This window comes from Nothobranchius furzeri, chromosome 12, assembly GCF_043380555.1.
Source record: "Nothobranchius furzeri strain GRZ-AD chromosome 12, NfurGRZ-RIMD1, whole genome shotgun sequence".
In the NCBI taxonomy this organism is placed as follows: Eukaryota; Metazoa; Chordata; class Actinopteri; order Cyprinodontiformes; family Nothobranchiidae; genus Nothobranchius; species Nothobranchius furzeri.
This window is the reverse complement of record NC_091752.1, coordinates 3868673-3887578: the sequence shown is the minus strand read 5'-3', so window position 1 is coordinate 3887578 and position 18906 is coordinate 3868673. Positions and strand designations below refer to the sequence as shown.

Sequence of the window (18906 nt, the reverse complement as noted above, 5' to 3'; positions counted from 1 at the left end):
ATATATATATATATACATACATACATATATATATACATACATACATATATATATACATATACATACATATATATATATACACATATACATACATACATATATATATTTACACATATACATACATACATATATATATACACATATACATACATACATACATACATACACACATATATATATATATATATATATATATATATATATATATATATATATGTATATCAGACGTCACGCTGAACTGTCACTCGACAGACAGGGTTAAAAAATATGATCGACCTTTTTCCCCATCACTTTCATTTTAGTAATTAATAAACATTCAATACATTAAAATTTCCTTTGATTTAATATTAAATAAATATTTAGAGTGCCCAGGTAGCACATAAACAATGCAATTTAACGGTTTTCTTAAAGCAGGAACGTTTAACCTGTGACCAGAGCTCTCTCCTTCCTTCTGCTCTGCGTAAACCTGAACTGGTCACCTACTTGTGCGTAATCAAATGTCTAAAGGGGAAAAGATGGAAAAGCTATAGCCACGAGGTTCACTTTTGCCTCAGACCGACTTATTGCCGTTTTATGGTGTGGCTGAATCTGCGATCTGCTGCCACGCGGACTGGAATAACAAATGCTGCAGTAACATGAGTTGTAGTCAGGTTCATGAGGAGTCACTGGCTCGATTTTAATACGTCATCCCAAAATAGAAGCTAATATCTTTATTTGACCTGGAATGAAAAATGTTATAAAACCTCTTAAAAGTTTTTATCACAGAAGAGGCAGCGCTCATTTCTGCCTTCAGTCTGACGGCGCGGCGCAGCGTACGCTTGTTGAATCAGTGTGTGTGTGTGTGTGTGTGTGTGTGTGTGTGTGTGTGTGTGTGTGTGTGTGTGTGTGTGTGTGTGTGGCACAGCTCCATTAGCCACTTCAGTCACCGCGTCTCGTTATCGGCGCTATTTAAACCAATGTTGTAAAATTACTTCTGCCCAGCCCAGATGTGCTCACTTGTGCACCCGTGAGCCGTGGTTCCCCTGGAACGCGTCTGACCTCTGACAGACGCACTCTGAACTTCAGATCTTCAGCGCGCTGTTAACAGCCTGACACGTTTAGAATGCTGTCCCACAGTCAGTGTGCTACTATAATAATATAATAATGCTAAAATGCTCAGATGGGAATAATTTCTTGATTTATTTTGTTACATCCACAATGTTCTGTGTGTGAGGTTTACAATGTCAGAACACCTGCATGAGACAGGTGTTAATTACAATCTGCCAGAATGACTCGCCACCTTCAGATTCCTCCAACACCGTTAAAAATGATCAAATACGGAACATATCGGCGTGCGCAGGCCAGAGTGCTGAAGCTCGGAGCGCATTATTATTATGAAGCTAGGGCACATGCGGAGGACACACACACACACACACACTAAATATACTTGTTTTCAATTGCATTTATTGGGCCCACTTACTTTTTCTTAGGCCCACCCACAAATGAGTGTCATGGAACAGACGGCTTTGCCCATAATGGGCTCGACACACGGGAGGCGACAAACGACCGCGATCAGCGAAATTTGTCGCTGTCGCTTTTATTACCTGTCACACGGGAGGCGATCTGAGGCAGCGGCCAGCGGCAAAGCCGCCTACGCGTTCTGTTCCATGGCGAAATTGAAACTTCCGTTGTTTTGATTGGCTGTGTCAGGTTGGAGGGAATTAAGGTTATTTAAGCGGTTCAGAGTTAAAACAGCGGTAGATATGATGTTTCACAAGGTGCTGCTAGAGTTATGTGAAATCTTACTTCTGATTTTACTATAAAACATAATAATAATCAACTTCTCCTCCATGTTTGCTCGGAGATGTGCGGAGCATCCTGTCCGCTCATTGGTCAGTGAATGAAACCTCCGTTGATTGGTCCTCGTCCGAGCGACAGCGACGAAAAGTTGAAAATATTTCAACTTTCTGGGATCGCGTCGCTGGGTCGTCCGTGCACGACACGTGCACGAGTGCAAACTTTCACACGCACGTTTTTCGCGTTTCGCTTGGTAGGAGGGAGACCCGCGATTATCGCTTTGTCGCGCATGTCTCATTGAAAATGAATGGAGGAGAGGCGATGTCGCCTCCCGTGTGTCGAGCCCATAGGCGTCATTTTAACCGGAGACGCCAGGGACATGTCCCCGGCGAAATTTGTGATTGGCAGCTGTGTCCCCCTCACTTTCAAAAAAGCCTGCCTTTATTGTCCCCAGCAATTTTTAAACCCCACTCAAGTGTATGGTTATTGTCCCCAGCAATTCTGAAAACAAACTGACGCCCTTGGTCGAGCCCATTAGTCAACAGAAAAGCGATGCCGTGGAAGCTGGGGACACATCTCATAACAGCTGTTCGCTCCAAACAGAAGGACCAAAACAAAAGTTTTCCTAAACGAGGGGAAAAGGCGGAAATGATTCAAACATGAAACCAACAGATCTAGAATTTTTTTTATTAATCCAGGTGTTCTGCACTCTTTATAACGGCATTTACAGTAAAGGAAAACCTCTGTGTGAGCATAGATGGATGGAGAGAGCAGATCAGAGTTACGGTGAGCTGAAGAGAAGAGGTTGGCGTAGCAGCTACACATTTAACACCAAGTTTACAGCAGGACCATTTTCCTTTGGGGGGGAAACAACTATCCAGTTGGTTTTGCTGTTGCAAAGAAAATACGTGTCGACTTGTTTTCATCCATCCTCCTACAGAGGCCCAAACCAACCTTTTCCCAGCGGTCTCCACCAGCTCCATCAAGAAACCACCTCAGCTGGCTCCTCTCGATGTGGAGGAGCAGCGAATCTACTCCGCATGTCCAACCTCCTCATCGTATCTCTGATCCCTACTTCACACTGGAACCATCAGCAGTGCGGAACGGCAGCAGAACGTCGCTGCTTCGAAAAGAGTCCATTACAGTCTATGCTGTGTTTCAAATCAGCCGCGACGCGGACGTTTTCAGGCGCGGAACGCCACGCCTTTAAAGCTAGGATTGGGTTCTACTTTTGCCACGCGCCTCTTCTGGGACACATCAATTTCCGCAGTTAACATAGGGCTAGACAGGAAATCTGTCATTTTCAAAATAAAAGACTGCTACAGCAATGCAATTTCATGTGTATGTAGATTACGTCAATCATGTGACCTAACTGTTTACTTACTCCCAGCATCATTCAAGAAGTACAGCATTCACGGCTTTAATCCCGGCAGTGGAGAGGAACATCATTTCAAACGTGATTCCTTCTTTTTGGTTTAATGGTGGATTGCATAAACAAACCGTGAACTTTGAAGTCTCGAGGGATTTTGTGATCTCACGAGTCCAGCGAGGAGCACAGCGAAGACTCTCCTGGTGTGTACTGGACCCCGACTGGGCCGTAACTAAACGTTCCGCGCCGCTGATGCTTCCTGTGTGAAATAGGAGTAAGCTGACCTGCTCTACAGAGGAACTCGTTTTGGTGGCTTTTAGTCACAATCTTGTTCTCTAGGACCAACGTTTGCACCATTACCCACAGCTCATGACCATTGGTGAAGCTTGAGACGTTAGCCCAAAAGGGTTAGCCTCACTTTAGCTAACTTTTCCACATGAAAACACAATGGAAGTGGTAGGGAACGGTCCGTATTTTAATCATTAACGCAGTAGAAATGGCTTCTATTGGGACATGAGATATTTATCATGTTGCACAATCATAATTAAAATCACCACAAGTGGTAGCTGTTGGGGTCAGCCCTGTGGAACCATCCCCCCAGGAAGTATTCGCTAGACGTGCACGCATTGCCAGCTAACTTTTAAAATCATCCAGGTTCGATACGGCTACCACAGCTAATCAACGTTAGCAACACACACTCCGACTGCATGAGACCTTGCATTATTGCTGATAAATAATGTAATCCTTAATATCATTTCTCTGCATCTGATGCTTTTAGTTTAAGTCTCTGGCTTGAAGCCAAAGAAAATGTATTTCTTTCTGAGCCATGTTTTTTAAATGGCTCCAAACATTTCTTCTGACCCTTTTTGGGTCTTCAGCTTACTAAATTTAACATTTCAAGTGCCAGCAGGAGGCCAGGCCCTCATGGCAAAGTTAAAAACACCAACAGCATAACAAAAAAAAAAAAAAAAAACCAAGGCAGATGTTTGGATCTGATGCGCGGAGGATTTAAAAGCTGAAGTTTGGATGAAAAGCTGCAGGGAAAGTGTTCCTCTGGTTAAATTACCGTGCCTTTTTGCTGCAAAGGGGGCGGTGAGGGAAAAAATCACAGATTGCTTTTTTCCATTTATTCTTCCAGTCTTGAAGAAGTAAACTTAAGAAAAGGCTGTTAGACTATTTAAAAGTTCAGAGAATCCATCCATCATCACCTTTGTGACAGCCTAGAAAACTTTAAAAACCATCCATTAGTGGGTCTTCAGTGGCTCTTTAATGGCATCCAAATGGTGCTCGATTTGGCCGAATGTACATTATATAAGATTATAAATAAGTCAGTGAGCTGTGCATGAGCCGGCTGCAGCACTGTGACGTTTACGGTGAAACAGGAAGTTGTACCGCCTGGTTTTTTAACCTCCTACTGCAGATAACATTCCTCATTTCGGGCTACATGTGTCGTCTCTGCTGACGGGGTTATCTGTCCAGCCCCATCACCACGGGCCAAAACGACCGAGTCTAAACACACACACACACACACACCAGTGTGCTGGTGGGAGAACAATAACCAGCGGAGCTTCCTAAAGCCAGGCCTGGCACAAAGGGGGCTGCTCTCTCCAACACCAACCCCCCACAGGCCGAGCTGCGTCGGCAGTAATAAAGATCGCAGATGATCCTCAGGAGGAGGGTGAGCGAGGGTGTGCAGAATCCCCCGAGGACAGATTTATCTGCCCCTCGTTTAGTGGCTTTAGTGCAGAATCTGCTGAAGGAGGAGCTCCTGAATTTGCTGCCTGCGTTTCCCGTCGAACATTTCCTGATGAAATATTTAGGCTCTTTTGTTTTTTCGTGAGAGTCGTGAAAGGAATGCGTGAGCTCGTGCTTGAGTGTGTAAGAGAGAGAGACCAAAACAAGCATGATAATGAAGAGCGATGGACTCAGAGTGTCCTAGACGAGATGGGTCCACCTCATAGATGCATCCGGTCCGAGCACTGGGATGGACGATGTTCCTGAGGGAGTCTCGGAAACATCAAAGGGCGTAAATAAGCCAACAGTGAGTCTTTTATTCGTGTTCGTAAAGCATGTGTGCAAATGTGCTTTGGGGCTAAATGAGGTGGAGCATTGCCCCCCAAGCTCCTCCCCCTCCATGAATATAGATGAATGATTCCATCGTCCCGCCAGCAGAACCCCAGACAAAGCACTTCAAACATGGGGCACCAACTGTTGGGGGGGGGGGACCCTATCTGCTGCTACCAGGTCCCACCCCACCACCCCCAAATCTTTAATAAGTAATCCACAGAGACCTGAGCAGTGAATAATGACCTGTTCTCTGTATTTGAGCTCCACGGTGCAGAGCTGGCAGGTCCACAATGATAATAAACCCCGTTAAGCAGAGACGGACACCTCCCGTAGCGCTCCTTCTCTACAAGGAGACAATGGAGGCTTCATGAAGTGCAGACACTGTTGTGTTTGTGGAAGAGAATCTAACGAGCGTTGCATTTCCTGATACAGAGATGTTTGCTGACTGGCAGGTGCACGGCTCGAGTCTGAAACTCTGAGTTTTTTTTAGCTAATCTCCTCAGAAGAATACTTTTCTCAGATCTGTACTTCCTGATCCCGCGTGCCAGCTGTACAAACGGGCGGCGTGTGTCGAAAGGGCTTTAGCTCCTCGCTCAGGGAGGAGGCACGGGCAGGCTTCAAAGATGAGGCACCACTGCAGTTGTCTGCAGCACACTGCAAAAAAATAAATAAATAAAAATAATAAATAAATAAATAAAGGTCCGGCTCTCTTGTCAAAATGAAAAGCTCAAACCGTGAAAGCGGAGGAATCTGGAGGAGTTCAGGGATGCTCTGATACAATGCAAAGGATTGTTTTGCAATAAAAAGGTGCCTGAATGTTTATAAGCGAGGCTACCCAGGGGGCACGCTGATCCAAAAGACTACAAAGCTATTTTAGGAGTTAGAGAAAGGTCTGTGTGCAGACAACAGCTAACGCTGCAAACTTCTAGTTCTGATTTATTATTTTGAGCTTGGCATTTAGTCAGCTGTACGTTGTGATGCAACGTAACCCACCTGGCCTCACACAAGCTGCACGAGTGAAGGAACCACACACACACACACACACACACACACACACACACACAACTGCATTGATGTTGAGTGGGCAGCCCAAGTTTTCTAAATGTGGACCTTTTTTCCGCTAACGGATCCCAACAGATGTCAGGCGAGGTAGCTGGTTGTGGAAAACTCTCAGAGGGATTGTGGGAAAGGAACATGTGGCAGCCAGAGGTTACAGGAGCGCTGCCAGTAGGCGGACGCCGTGGCAACGGCCGGTTAGATCCACGTCAGAAGAGGAATATTTAGAGCCGGACCCCACCTCCCGCTGGTCAGAGACATTAACACCCGTACATCTAACATGTTTTTCTGTTGTTTATGTTGCTATTTTTTGCCTTGTGAGGCGTTTTCTGTGGAAAAAAAAAGCTCTGGCGCCGCTGTTCAAGGAAGGTGGCGACGTGGGTGCGTGACAAACGACAGGATTACGAGTCTTACTCATTAATTTTCATCACATGCTAACATCTCTCCTTCCCCTACCTTAGATATAAACAAACTAACTCAAATCCCATCTTTCAGTTCTTTTTAAAACTCTTAAAAAGGTTTATTTACCTGCAACGTTTCGTTTGCGGCTGCAAACATCATCAGACTCATAAACATCGAACAACAGAAATACAAAAGATGGATAAAAGAAGCTGTAGAGATAAGGAGGGACCATGAACAGAGACGATGGAGTTTACTCGTTGGATCGCGCATGGGACTGCATCGTCGAAGAGGGGAGAGCGGCCAGCAGAGGGCGACAGCGTCCTCTGCTGGCCGTGGATAAACGAAGGAATTGACGCCACCATCTGCGTCACGCCGGGGACACACCGGCCGCGGAAGCGCCGCAAATCGCTCACGAAATTCGGCCGCTACTCGCCGCTCCTCAGTTCAGATCAGACGCGCCCCAGTCGAGGCGCGCCTCGGCTCAGCTGTAGTTTTTCTTTTAAAACACTTGGTGTCCTCCATTTCCTCTCTGCCTTTTCTCAGCTATTTTCCTCTACGTGTGTGCATGCGTGCGTGCGTGTGTGTGTGCGTGTGTGTGTGAACCTATGGTATGAGTTGTTTCTGCCAGTTGAATCTCTTGGAACCCGCTCCAATTCTGCAGCTGTATCCTAGCAGTTTCTTCCTTCATGGGTACGTAAATAATCATGTTTTTCGGGGGTCGTACAGCTCCTTGTGTTTCTCAACTTCCATAATTAATTTAAAATCATCCATCTGCTTGCCTCAGACTTTCTACCTCTCTGTCCTGTTTGCTCTGGTGAAAAGACACCCAAAACCACACACCCCTTCACGCGGTCACACACGCACACAAGTTCGATGTGTGTGTGTGTTCGTGTGGTTTTTTTTGCAGTGTCTGATTACGAACACATTTGACTATTGCGGAATTTTATTTTGAAATGCTTTATTTTGTTAAATGTACCGGCCTGCCTCTTATGTCTAGGTTTGACTTCCTGCCAGAATTGACGCGATTCACCCGCGGCTCGCGAAAAAAATAGAGCCGACGCCGAAATGATCGCTGCACGGCGCGGGCTGGGGTGCCGGCGCGCGCCGGCGCGAGGCGATTTGCGGCGCTTCGGCGGCCCATGTGGTCTATAGAATAGCTTAACAAGGGCGCCGAATGAAGGCGGCCCCATTTTCGCGGCGCTTCCGCGGCCGGTGTGTCCCCGGCGTCAGCCTGATGACGTTTGCAGCCGCAAACGAAACGTTGCAGGTAAATAAACCTTTTCTGTGTTTTAAAAAGAACTGAAAGATGGGATATGAAACTCAACACAGCAAGAACACAAAGAAACTAACTCAAAAACAAATAAATAAATAAAAGGTTACACTGATCTTTTATGTCCACAGATAACAAGAGCATGAATGTTCCCCACCATGTTGTGGAGTTGCTAATGCTAATGCTAACGGTTAGGTTCTACTCGCTGAAACACGCTCGCGATAAAATCAAAACAGCCTTCAGTGGTCATGAGCCCAGGTGGGCGGGGCCATGATTAGTAGTTTACCTTGTGACATAGAAGAGACCACCCTTTTCTGACTCAATCATTTCCCCACCCATTTCCTTTCTGCGTCGAACGCAGGCGAGGGGATTGAAGATTTTCCTGTTCAGTGTGGATGTGTAATTTGAAAACTACATCACATGGTTTCTCGGTGAATGAGAACTTTAAAACAATAACTGTGCATGGGAGGAACTTCCTGTTCACTCTGATTTAAAACATTCAGCATCCATAAATGAGACATTTTAGCTTCGATTTGCACCAACAGAGGAAGCCAGAGACCATCTGGGGTGATTATGGACAACTTTATCGTCTTTAAACCAGTGTCCTGGTACGACAAGACGTAACTGAAGAGTGCATCAACTTTTTAGCAAGAATAATGTACCTCTGCAGCCATAATGTTGCTAAACACTTTTAATCGGCCTCCAGTTTAGTCAGCAGCAGGTCAACTGTTGGCAAACTGTCTTTTTCTAAAGCAGACTTCTTTCTAGTGGCATCCACACGGCTGCTCGCTGTGAGTCATACGGACAAACAATAGTCAACATCATGACCACATAAATCGCACTCGGTGTTGACATCTCCCAATGACGGCCCCGACTTCACCCATTTCAGCCGGCTGACCTCGGTTGTAGGCGGAAACAATCATCTCGTCCTTTTTTAACAGGCCACCATGAATGGGGCCACGGCTGACAACAATGGAGTGTATCTTTTAGATGATCTCCATGGCAACAGCTGCAGAGAGAGGGAGAGAGAGAGAGCGAGTGCAGATCTGTAGCTCTGCAGTGTGACTCCCCACACTGGTGCTCCACTTTCCATCTTTAATGTTCTATCCGACTAAAAATCACCACATCCAGGTTTTCACGTCGGGCAACACGCCTGAAGCTTTCATCCAGCGTGCATTTACATGCAGCCTGGTGCTGCCAGATCAGGCAGAGCCCAGGAGCCAGGCAGCAGCTAAAGGGCGTAGCATGTCAGCCACTCAGTAGCAAAACGTTGTGCTGAAGATTCAGATCGTGTCGGTCATTAGTGATGCTCCTAAGCAGCACAAAACCCACCGAGGAGTCAATCCTCCTCCCGCCCAGTTCCTGCGTCTATGTCTTTAAAACAAGTCCGACCCAGGACTTCAGATCCAAGTAGACACGCCGAACTTCCAGAGTGAAAGCAGACAATCGACAGCATGACAAGCGGAACGAATGTGAAAGGAATGCAGAGGTACCTTTTTCTTTGACCATGACCATTGGAATCCAGGTGAAGCTGCACCAGAAAACACAGAGGGTCCACCAACACAGGAGGTGCTAGAACATGCTGACACCAAAGACCAAGAGGCTAAAAATAAAGGGAGCAAAGAAACCAGAAGGAAAGAGAGGGAGAGAGAAGTCGGAGCTCCTGAAAACACAGCGACAGCGTGGGGTTTGCCTCCCGACTGCCTACTTTCCTCCCGTCCCTCCCGCCCCTCCCCTCTCTCAGCACCGTTGTGTCGACCGCGTCGTCACTGCAGCAACAGAGAGGTCGCTGCTGTTGGTGACCCCAAACAGTCAGAAATGTAGTTTTAAAGCATCAACAGAGAAGTTTCACCTGTTAAAATCCTTGTTTTAATTAAATATAAACTTTCTTCCTCTGCTTACATACGTAATGAAATATTATCTGTTATAGATCATATTTAGTTACGTATGTCTGTCAGCTTCATGGCTGCTTTCAGCAACACACTTATGATTACCGCTAATTTATTAAAAACATCACAAGCGTCATTTATTTTGAATGATTTTACTTTCACATCCAGTATTTGTGCTTCATCTTTAGACATAAGGAAGTTTTACATTTGTACAAAAATAAAATGTGTTTAAGATTAAATAAATATAATTGATTTGACTCTATTTTAGTTGCCTTGAGGTTATCCAGGCGTCCTAAACTCACTCCTGTTTCATGCAACTCCACACCACACTCTTCTAATCTTATTTTAATCCAGGTGTATCTTATTTTCATAAAGGCTGCGGAGCATCTTATCCAATTAAATCCATCACTCGAGTTTTCCTCCCAGATAAAGGTGACCTACGCAACGACGTACTCCTTGAAACAGCGTAAGGGTGCAGCCTCCCATACAGGGGCAGCTAAAGGGGAGGGGCCAGCAAGCTTTGACCCTCAGGCTGTGGGCGGAGCCTAAGCACAAGCTAACAATTTAGTTGTAATTAGCCATAAACCAAAGCATATGAATGCATTTAGCTTAAACTGAAAATATTTGCTTACACTAATATTTTCATGTCGGTGTGATTAAAAAAATAAAAATAATCAGAAAACATATTTTGTGAAATAGTTATATCTGAAACTAACTGAACACCGTTGTATCTAAAGTGACTACATATATATATATATATATATATATATATATATATATATATATACTATGTATACTATATATATTATTGTAATTATTCACCAACATTTGAAATTCTGGTAACGCCTCCTTTTACAGCCTCCTAATTACTACGTACTTACACGGTAATTACATAGTAAGTTAAAGTGTATTATTGTTTCTGAGTTCTTACAGTTATTACTATGTAACTCAGGTTCAATTTTAGTTTTTATTTTGTTAATCATTCCTAGTAAATACTGCTTTACACAATAACTACACTTTATTACAATTATACACTTTAATTACACAATAATACACTTTACTATGTAATTACCATTGAAGTACTTGGTAATTAGGGGACTGTAAAAGGAAGCATTACTGAAATTCTTGCAAAGGTGGCTCTCTAATAAAGCAGCTGGCCCCCTCTAATGTCAGTCTAGAACCACCCCTGCTCTCGCACAAATTTAGCCTGTTTGTTATTTTAATTAAAGTCTGCAAAGTCTTCTGACTTTTATTTCTTTAATAAAACCTCCTCAAAGCTCCGCCCCTTACAGACCAGCAGAGTCAACACTTAAAAGCACCCTTAGTTGCTTTTATAAGGAGGTTACCAGGAGCCGGTGTCGCCATTATGATTGGAGTAAAACAGACCGAGTCACCACCATGATCCTGAATGGTTTCACTTGCAGATTGTGAATGATCTCACCTTTCCCATCAGTTCACGAGAGGCTTAAAGTGGCCGTCTGAGGTGTCAGGGTCAGTAATCTCCATGAGCTTCGTATTAATATCTTCTCCAGATCCTCTAATCCAATAACTCAGAGCACAGAGCAGCTCTGTTTCTGCACACAGCAGCTCTTACGTCATTCATTCATCTCTTTGATGAACACATGAAAACACTCATGCTTCTCATCAACTCTGCAAATAAGCTCCTGCTCCTGCCAGGAAGCATAAGATTTGCTGCTAAAAAAAATAAGCACAACTGTTGTCTGCATGGAAACGTTTCAGGCAGGAGCAAAGTGGAGCCGAAGCATCTGACCCATCTGCACCTCTCTGTGGCTGGAGAGGAGGAACGGCGTGTCAGCAGCGCCGTCTTTGCATTTGTTGATGCAGCATCTCATCCTGCATGTGGAGAACGTTCAATGTGCAGGGGAGAAAACAGCGCCACCCTCTGGGTGCAACGTGCTTCTGCTTTCATCTATCTGGAGATTAACACGTTGGAGACACCAAGTCAAATAAAACCTTGGGAATTCCTCCGCCTTTTCCTTTACAGCTGGAAATGTGTTCAGCGGGAGGGAACCGTGTAAATTCTGTCTGGTCGAAACGTGCCTACGAGATCCCGTTACCGTCGACAACAAGAAGCCGGTCTGAGTTTATAAACGTGTTTATAACACGTTTGCCAGGACTCCCCATTGCTGGCCTACTCAGTAAAGTGCTGCTTTATAAGCACATAAACGCTGTCGTCATACAGTGAGGTATTAAGCTGAGGGAAACACAAAATGTGTTCTAAAGCTCAAGAAGGGAGGATGAAACACCATAAATCATGTGGATCTGGGAGTTTTCTGAGTGGAAAAAAAGAACACTAAAGGAAGAAGAGACCTCAGCGGACCTTCTGAACTCTGGAGGTCGACAGTGACTCGATAACGCCCCGTACCGAGTCACAGAACAGCGAGAAACCTTTTAAACAGCAACCAGAACACATCATCAGTTCTGGTCTGCAGCTGCTGTCTGTACACAGAAATGTGCTTTCCCACCAAAGACATTAGGTTAGGGAATTCTTTTTTTTTTTTTTTTTTTTTTTACAAAATTAGTCTTTTTTAAATGGTTTTGACTCAATCTTCTGTTTTTGATCTGGGAAGCAGATTTAGAAACATCCAGGTTCCCAAATTATTCTGGAAGAGCAGCAGGAACCTGCGGTTATTTCTGGAAGCTCTTTTGATCCCATGGACGTAATTTTGGGGGGGGGACAGGGGGGACATGTCCCCCCCACTTTTTCCAAAGTCAAGTTTTGACCCCTGCGCTTTTTACCATCCAAAAACAATATTACGCTATATTAAATTGACACTGGTTGAGCTCTAGGACCAAACGGAAAGCAATCGTTTGTGTTGAAGCCTGTTTCCCATTAGAGCATACTGTAAAGATACCCCCCCCCCTCATGTCCCCCCCACTTCTAAAGTGAAAATTACGTCCTTCCAGACAGGAAAAATCTACGAGGGTCCATTTCTGCTGTACGGAAGAAAAACGGTCACATAATATAATTATCAGCTTCAGAGTCAACAGTAATAACGCAAAGATTCATTCATCAGAAGCAGAAATATTAAGAGTTGTTAAAATTCATAATTATAGTTTTGAAAGTCAGAAATATGAGATAAAATTTCAGAAATATGTTTTAACATAATAAATGTAAGATAACAATTCATATTTATGAGCTTTAATGTCATAAATATGGGAAACTAATACTTTCAAAGTCATAATTGTGTCTGAGTCATAAATATATAAATGCATCATTTTAGCTTCCCGTCGTAAAAATCAGATACAAATTCATGCCTTAAAATTTTAGATATTTGAGAAATATTCATAAGTATAAGTTTTGAAATCATAAAGAAGGTACAACTTTCTAAATATACTTTTGAAGTCATAAATAAAATCCATAATTGTGACTTTTAACACCACAAGACTTTTGTTTGTCCTAACTGGTGAAAATGGGCTTCCATACCGCCAAACGACTGCAGATCATTTTGATCATAAACACTCTAAAGCCACTGTCTGCATCGATGCTTTGACCTGTTGGGAGGTCATGAAGACCCCCCCGGTCTCCCTGGCAACAGGTCCCAATCATACCTAAACTCAAAAACAGAAGGCATCAATCGTGAATCTTAATTACACGCAACGAAGAGTCAAAAACTGTTTCCTGCCATGTCTGGAATGGAGTCAAAGAAGACGTCAAATCTGAAAATCTCAGTTTGAGCCCCTGCCCATGCTTTAATCCTGATGTAAGCCACCCTGTTGCTCGGCCAAACGCAGCAGCTCAGTCCTTCCACACTGGCTTGCTTTACATAACTATAGGAAAAGCAGTAATTAATTCCCACTTTTCTGACATTGACAGTAAGAAGCTTTTATTTTCACGAGCCAAGAAAGAAGGGTTGCATAACCGCTGCAGAGAAGCTCTCACACATCAGACAGGACCACGATGAAGAGCTTCCTGAGGTGTAATCCCTCAGCATCATCCAATTTAGATGTTTCTAATCAGACAACAGGACGCAGGGTGGAAAAGACAAAGAGAGACAACCACAGACGCAAAGACAGCAAAAGGAAAATGAGGGAGGAACTTTTGAGGTTTGCGGTGGATGAAAAGGTGCTTCACACAGACTCTTTACCTGTAATGATGTCGTTCAGCCTCTCACTTAGATAATAGTCATTTGGGTTGAGGAAAGGGAGCTGCTCCATGTACTGTTTGGGAATGAGGTACAGGACCTCCGCCACATTTCCGTCTTCGATGATGGACATTCGCTTGACCGAGCTCTTGCGTTTCACCCGAACGCGGTTGATGCGGTTGACGCTGTGGCTGCGGTTGGAGCTGCACAGCTTCCCCAAGCTGTTGAGGCGGGGAAGAGTGGGCATGGTCCTCTGCTCTTCTTCAACTGTCACTCAGCACTGCAGGTGAAAGGCAGCCTGCCTCAGGCTCCGACCCGTGCCTGAAAGCCCTGTCCACACCTGGACATGAAGGCTCAAGGATGACGGATGTAGACGTAAGAGTCCGGTGAGCGTATTCACATCGTTCGATGAGGCCGCCGATTGTTTGAATCTCCTCTACCTGTCCATTCACATGTGCTGCCGATCCGAGATGGCTGAGGTCCACCTCAGGGTAGAGACACCAAACGGCAGGTATGATATGGCATTCCGCTGCAGGTGGAGCAGAGTGAAAGAAAGAAGCTTACTCTGAATGTCTTCAGCCCAGCCAGCCTGGCTCCTTAATCAGCTTAGGGCTGACGTTCAGCCCGATTATCTTCTGGGTGGGGGTTAGGTTGGTCTACGTCAGGTTCTTCCATTGTGTCATGAGATTCTCTGATTCCTTTGCATCACTGATGGGTCCAATTAAGAGCTAAGATTTGGTCAACACCTTCCAAACGCCTGTGGCTAATGATGTTTTTGCTGAATTTTACGTGTTTTTATTGGTCAACCCAAGGATCAGTTTAAGGCATCAAATGACCCTTGGTCTAGAGTCGGTGTGGAGTGGTAGCTGACCAAACCCAACCACCAGTAAGGGTCCTTCACCAACCAGTAGAGTAAAAACACATTCTATGTAAAAGTACATCAGTCTTCATAACGCCAGCAGGAACTTTCCATTATCCAGTGGAATTACACGGAATAGGAATAGGATTTCCTTGGACTGAATCCAATAACAAGACATGCTGAGTTTTTAATCTTCAGTCCGTCTAAACTGGGGGTTTACAAAATGTTCTCAGTTTTACAAGCACTCCCTCTTAAGTCAAATGTCACAAACACTTTCTTTGGAAAATTACGTCAAATTTATACTAATAACCCGACTGAGTGGGGGTGAACAGATAACTGAGACGGAGGGTGAATCTGGGCAAACACCGTCACAGTTTACTTTGTTTTGTTGCTTAAACTAGAAAAAACTAAGCATCACTGCGAGGGCATTGCTTTTTTTCCCCAGGTACCTAAAATATTTTGAGTTGATTGGACGAGCAATTTTAATTTAATAAACTTCAAATGTATGAGTAAAATTTATTAAGAAATTTAATTTATGAAAACTTAAAATTTTCAGTATCAAAACTCAAAAAAATTGAGGCAATTGATTGCCTCAAAATTTTTGAGTTCTGGCAACTTATTCGGGTTTACAGTGTACAGTTGGACTGCTAAAATAAAACAGACGATCCTCTCTGACATTATGGCTTCTTCCAGACTCGGTTAATCCCATTTTAAATCCATCAAAAGACATGAATCAAAGCAAAGCAGACATGTTGGAAATGATAAATACATTTGTTTGAAGGAATGGCCCGCAGCCTTTTAATGACAGAGTTTTAAACTAGCACCATGTTCTTCTGAGAGTTGGAGATCGAGCCAGAATTCTCAAAGCTTGAAAACAACATCATGGACAATCCGAGAATTTGTTAACGACTCTCGGCTGCTAATGTCAAATTTTAGACCAATGTAGACGAAACTGGCCGAGTTGACACCATTTGTGTCCATATTCAGAGACAGCAATCTTTGTAAGGACACGTCCTACCCAGTCCACGCAGGTTCGGTCCGTCCTCAACCGCTAAGGCCACAAGTGAGCGGTTGGTCTCGCCTTCATATTTATTGCCGCCTCTACCTCAGCATACACTCCGTCGTTGCCTAGCAGCCGTGGCAGCCTCAGACAGAGGTTAAAACTAAACTTAGCAGTAATAAATGATGAAATAGCGGACCTGCCATATGAACTCGTTTACGAGGATTTTACTTATTAACTTTGGCAAACGACAACAAATCCTAACAGCTTTTAACCTGTACAGACTTGCCTTTAAAACTAATCTACCTTGCTTTGTCGGCCGTTGTTACAGGAAGAAAAACTCCAGTTAGGCCCGGATTTAATCCAGGAATATTGTTATAAGGATACATTGAATTCGGGGAAAGTAGACATTTTGAGTAGCCTTCGAGTTTCAGCAGCATTGTCACTTAGTTGTGACGTAATTGATTCTTAAAACGCGCCACCGACTTTGGACATCGTCGTCGATGAGCTGTGGAGATCATCTTCAATCAAGTTGACGCCAAAGGAGAAAAGAACAGAAAATCCCTTTATTGCCCCTCAGTGAGGGAATTTGGCGTCACGGCAGCAATTCAACTCATTATAGGAAAAAAAATTAAATAAAATAGGAATAAAAAGTTTGCAATAAAAATATACCACGCAAAAATACTCGAAGAATAAAAATTAAAAATGCTGAGTATGTACACAATTTTAGAAATAAGCTAGTTGAAGATAAATAACATTGGAAAGGCTGAAATAATACCTCAACTGAAGCCACAAATCCCAAATGAGCTAAAAACGCAAGAAGCGTGGGTGCAGAGCGGGAGCAAAACGGAGACAGAGAAAGAGGAAATTCAAATCATCTCTTCCATCGATCATAATGGGCAATGTGAGATCACTGGCCAACAAGATGGAGGAACTCCAAGCCCTTTCAAGGACTCAGCCAGAGTTTCGGCAGTTTTGGAACCGCTGGAGGAGATGATGCAAAGAAGGATTCTCCAGAGAATCAAGAAAATGATGGACAACCCTGAGCGTTCTCTTCACAAGACTGTCCGACAACGGAAGAATGTCTTCAGTCAGAGGCTTCTTCAGTTTGGCTGCAACACTGACCGCTACTGGAGATCCTTCCTGCCAACAGCCATTGTAATATACAACAACTCTTTGATGACTTGATTATTATTATTATTCTGAGCTACTACAGCAATCGATTTCCCTCTGGGATTAATAAAGTATTTTTGAATTGAATTGAATTGAATAAAATAATAGTTTGAGATATTTTGCAAATAACAAAAGGCAAAAACATCACTTTACCACCACCTTTTGGCAGGGAAAGATAATGAACGGGGTCTACTTGGCTTGAAGACATCTGCACACATTTCTCTCTGTCTAAGAAGCTAGCAAGAGCTACTCATGCTAAGTTTACTAGCCTTTGATTTAGCACTGGTTCTGTTTAAATCACACCTTTGCTCAGAAAGCCAGATCTCACTGATGGGGAGGTAAACCAAAAACAGCTCAACTTTTTGCTTCTTGAGGGCAGCTTGGGACACGGTACGCCATGCAACCTCCAGCTCTGTCAAAACTACCCTCACACTTACAAAACATCTCAAACATGCAGAGAAGAAAACCACCGATATTGCTGCATGGTCAAAACAGTTCACACCAGGTGCACCTCAGATCATAAAAAGCATCTTAGCCTCCTTCTCCATCCACCTCCCTTCTTCATCTTACCATCCAGCCCGAAACAGGAGGTGATCTTTTGGGCGTAGTTGCAGAGCCCATCGTAGCCTGGCTCCTGCCTCGGTGCATCCCTCTCCCCCATCTCTCCACAATCCCAAACACACCGTCCTGCACAGCAGAGCCTTGACTCCTTCCACCGGTCTTCAATTATTCAAGCTTTTGCCAGGACATATGCGCGTGCACGCCACTCTTATTCGCACATTTACAAACACATGCACAGGCGGGGAGAAAACTGCTGAGGAAGAGGGTTGTGCTATTTTGCAGCATGAGCAAGCCCTCTCCAGTGCAAGGAAAAGGAGAGGAGGGGGGGATATCAGATTGGATTACTGCAGAATAGAGCCATGCCTTTTATTTTTTTCCATATCTGCCATTGATCTTCTAGATTTGCCTGCACTGGAACGGGTACGCTGGACAGGATGTTCAGCCTCTGCTCGGAGAAAGGGCAGACGAGGAAGAGCGTCAAGGAAAATGGACACACTGTGGGAGGAGGGGACGGATGGTTTAGGATCAATATCGATGCCCAGACCTCATTAAATGATAAATGATAAATGACCCGCACTTGTGTAGCGCCTCTCAGAGTAAGGACTCCAAAGCGCTTTACACTACAGTGTATCATTCATCCATTCACACACTGGTAGTGATGAGCTACGATGTAGCCACAGCTGCCCTGGGGCGCACTGACCGAGGCGAGGCTGCCGAGCACAGGCACCACCGGTCCCTCCGACCACCACCAGCAGGCAAGGGGGGGTTAAGTGTCTTGCCCAAGGACACAACAGCAGAATTCTCTGTCCGGAGCCGGGATCGAACCTGCAACCTTCCGATTACTAGACAACCCGCTCAACCTGTTGAGCTACTGCTGCCCCATTACCAAAGATTCTGACAAAATTAATGACATAATGAAGATGGCCATGCATCCTTAAAAGCAACACTACAGGCTATTCCTTTAAAAGTGGGTTCAAGTGTTTAGATGTAGAAACCTTACCAACTAAACATTAGACAGCCCTCTGCTGACCAAAAAACACACTCAACTGTTTTGGGGGATGGGTAGGTGCTCTAGGAGGAGGGCTCTACCTGCCCTACCTGTTAGCGGTTTAGTCTGCCAATAGCTAATAAAAAGGGTGCGCAGTTAGCTTTTTCAGTTTGAACAAAAAGCACAAGAAGAAAAAAGTTTGTGTTTTTATTGGCGCCATGGCGGAGCCTGGAAGGAAAAGTAAGAAGGTATGTCATTGGAGGTGGATCAATAAGCTAAAACTAGAGTGAACATCGGTGCGGCCTACGCTAGTTTGAGGGAGCTAAAGGAGGCTACAAAATCAGACTGATGATGACCTGGCTTTGTTGCTACTTGACTTGAAAGTAATAT

The 18906-nt window shown here is 44.3% G+C and overlaps 1 protein-coding gene across 12 annotated transcripts in view; it reads right to left on the bottom strand.

Annotated features, from left to right (window-relative positions):
• Positions 1–18906, bottom strand: part of LOC107375405 (actin-binding LIM protein 1) — a 69702-nt gene that overhangs the window by 43659 nt on the left and 7137 nt on the right. For 8 of the 12 annotated variants that reach the window (XR_008565642.2, XR_008565643.2, XR_008565641.2 and 5 more), the window contains exon 1: positions 13939–14827. The exons of 2 other annotated variants lie outside the window; for them this stretch is intronic. Coding sequence is in view for 2 of the 10 variants with exons in the window: in XM_070542156.1 (XP_070398257.1) it covers positions 13939–14182 (244 nt within the window). In the remaining 8 variants the exon portion in view is untranslated. Of the gene's footprint in view, positions 1–9433; positions 9661–13938; positions 14828–17537; positions 17792–18906 lie in introns of those variants that run through there. 2 more of the 12 variants (XR_011515633.1, XR_011515634.1) reach the window with 2 other exon arrangements.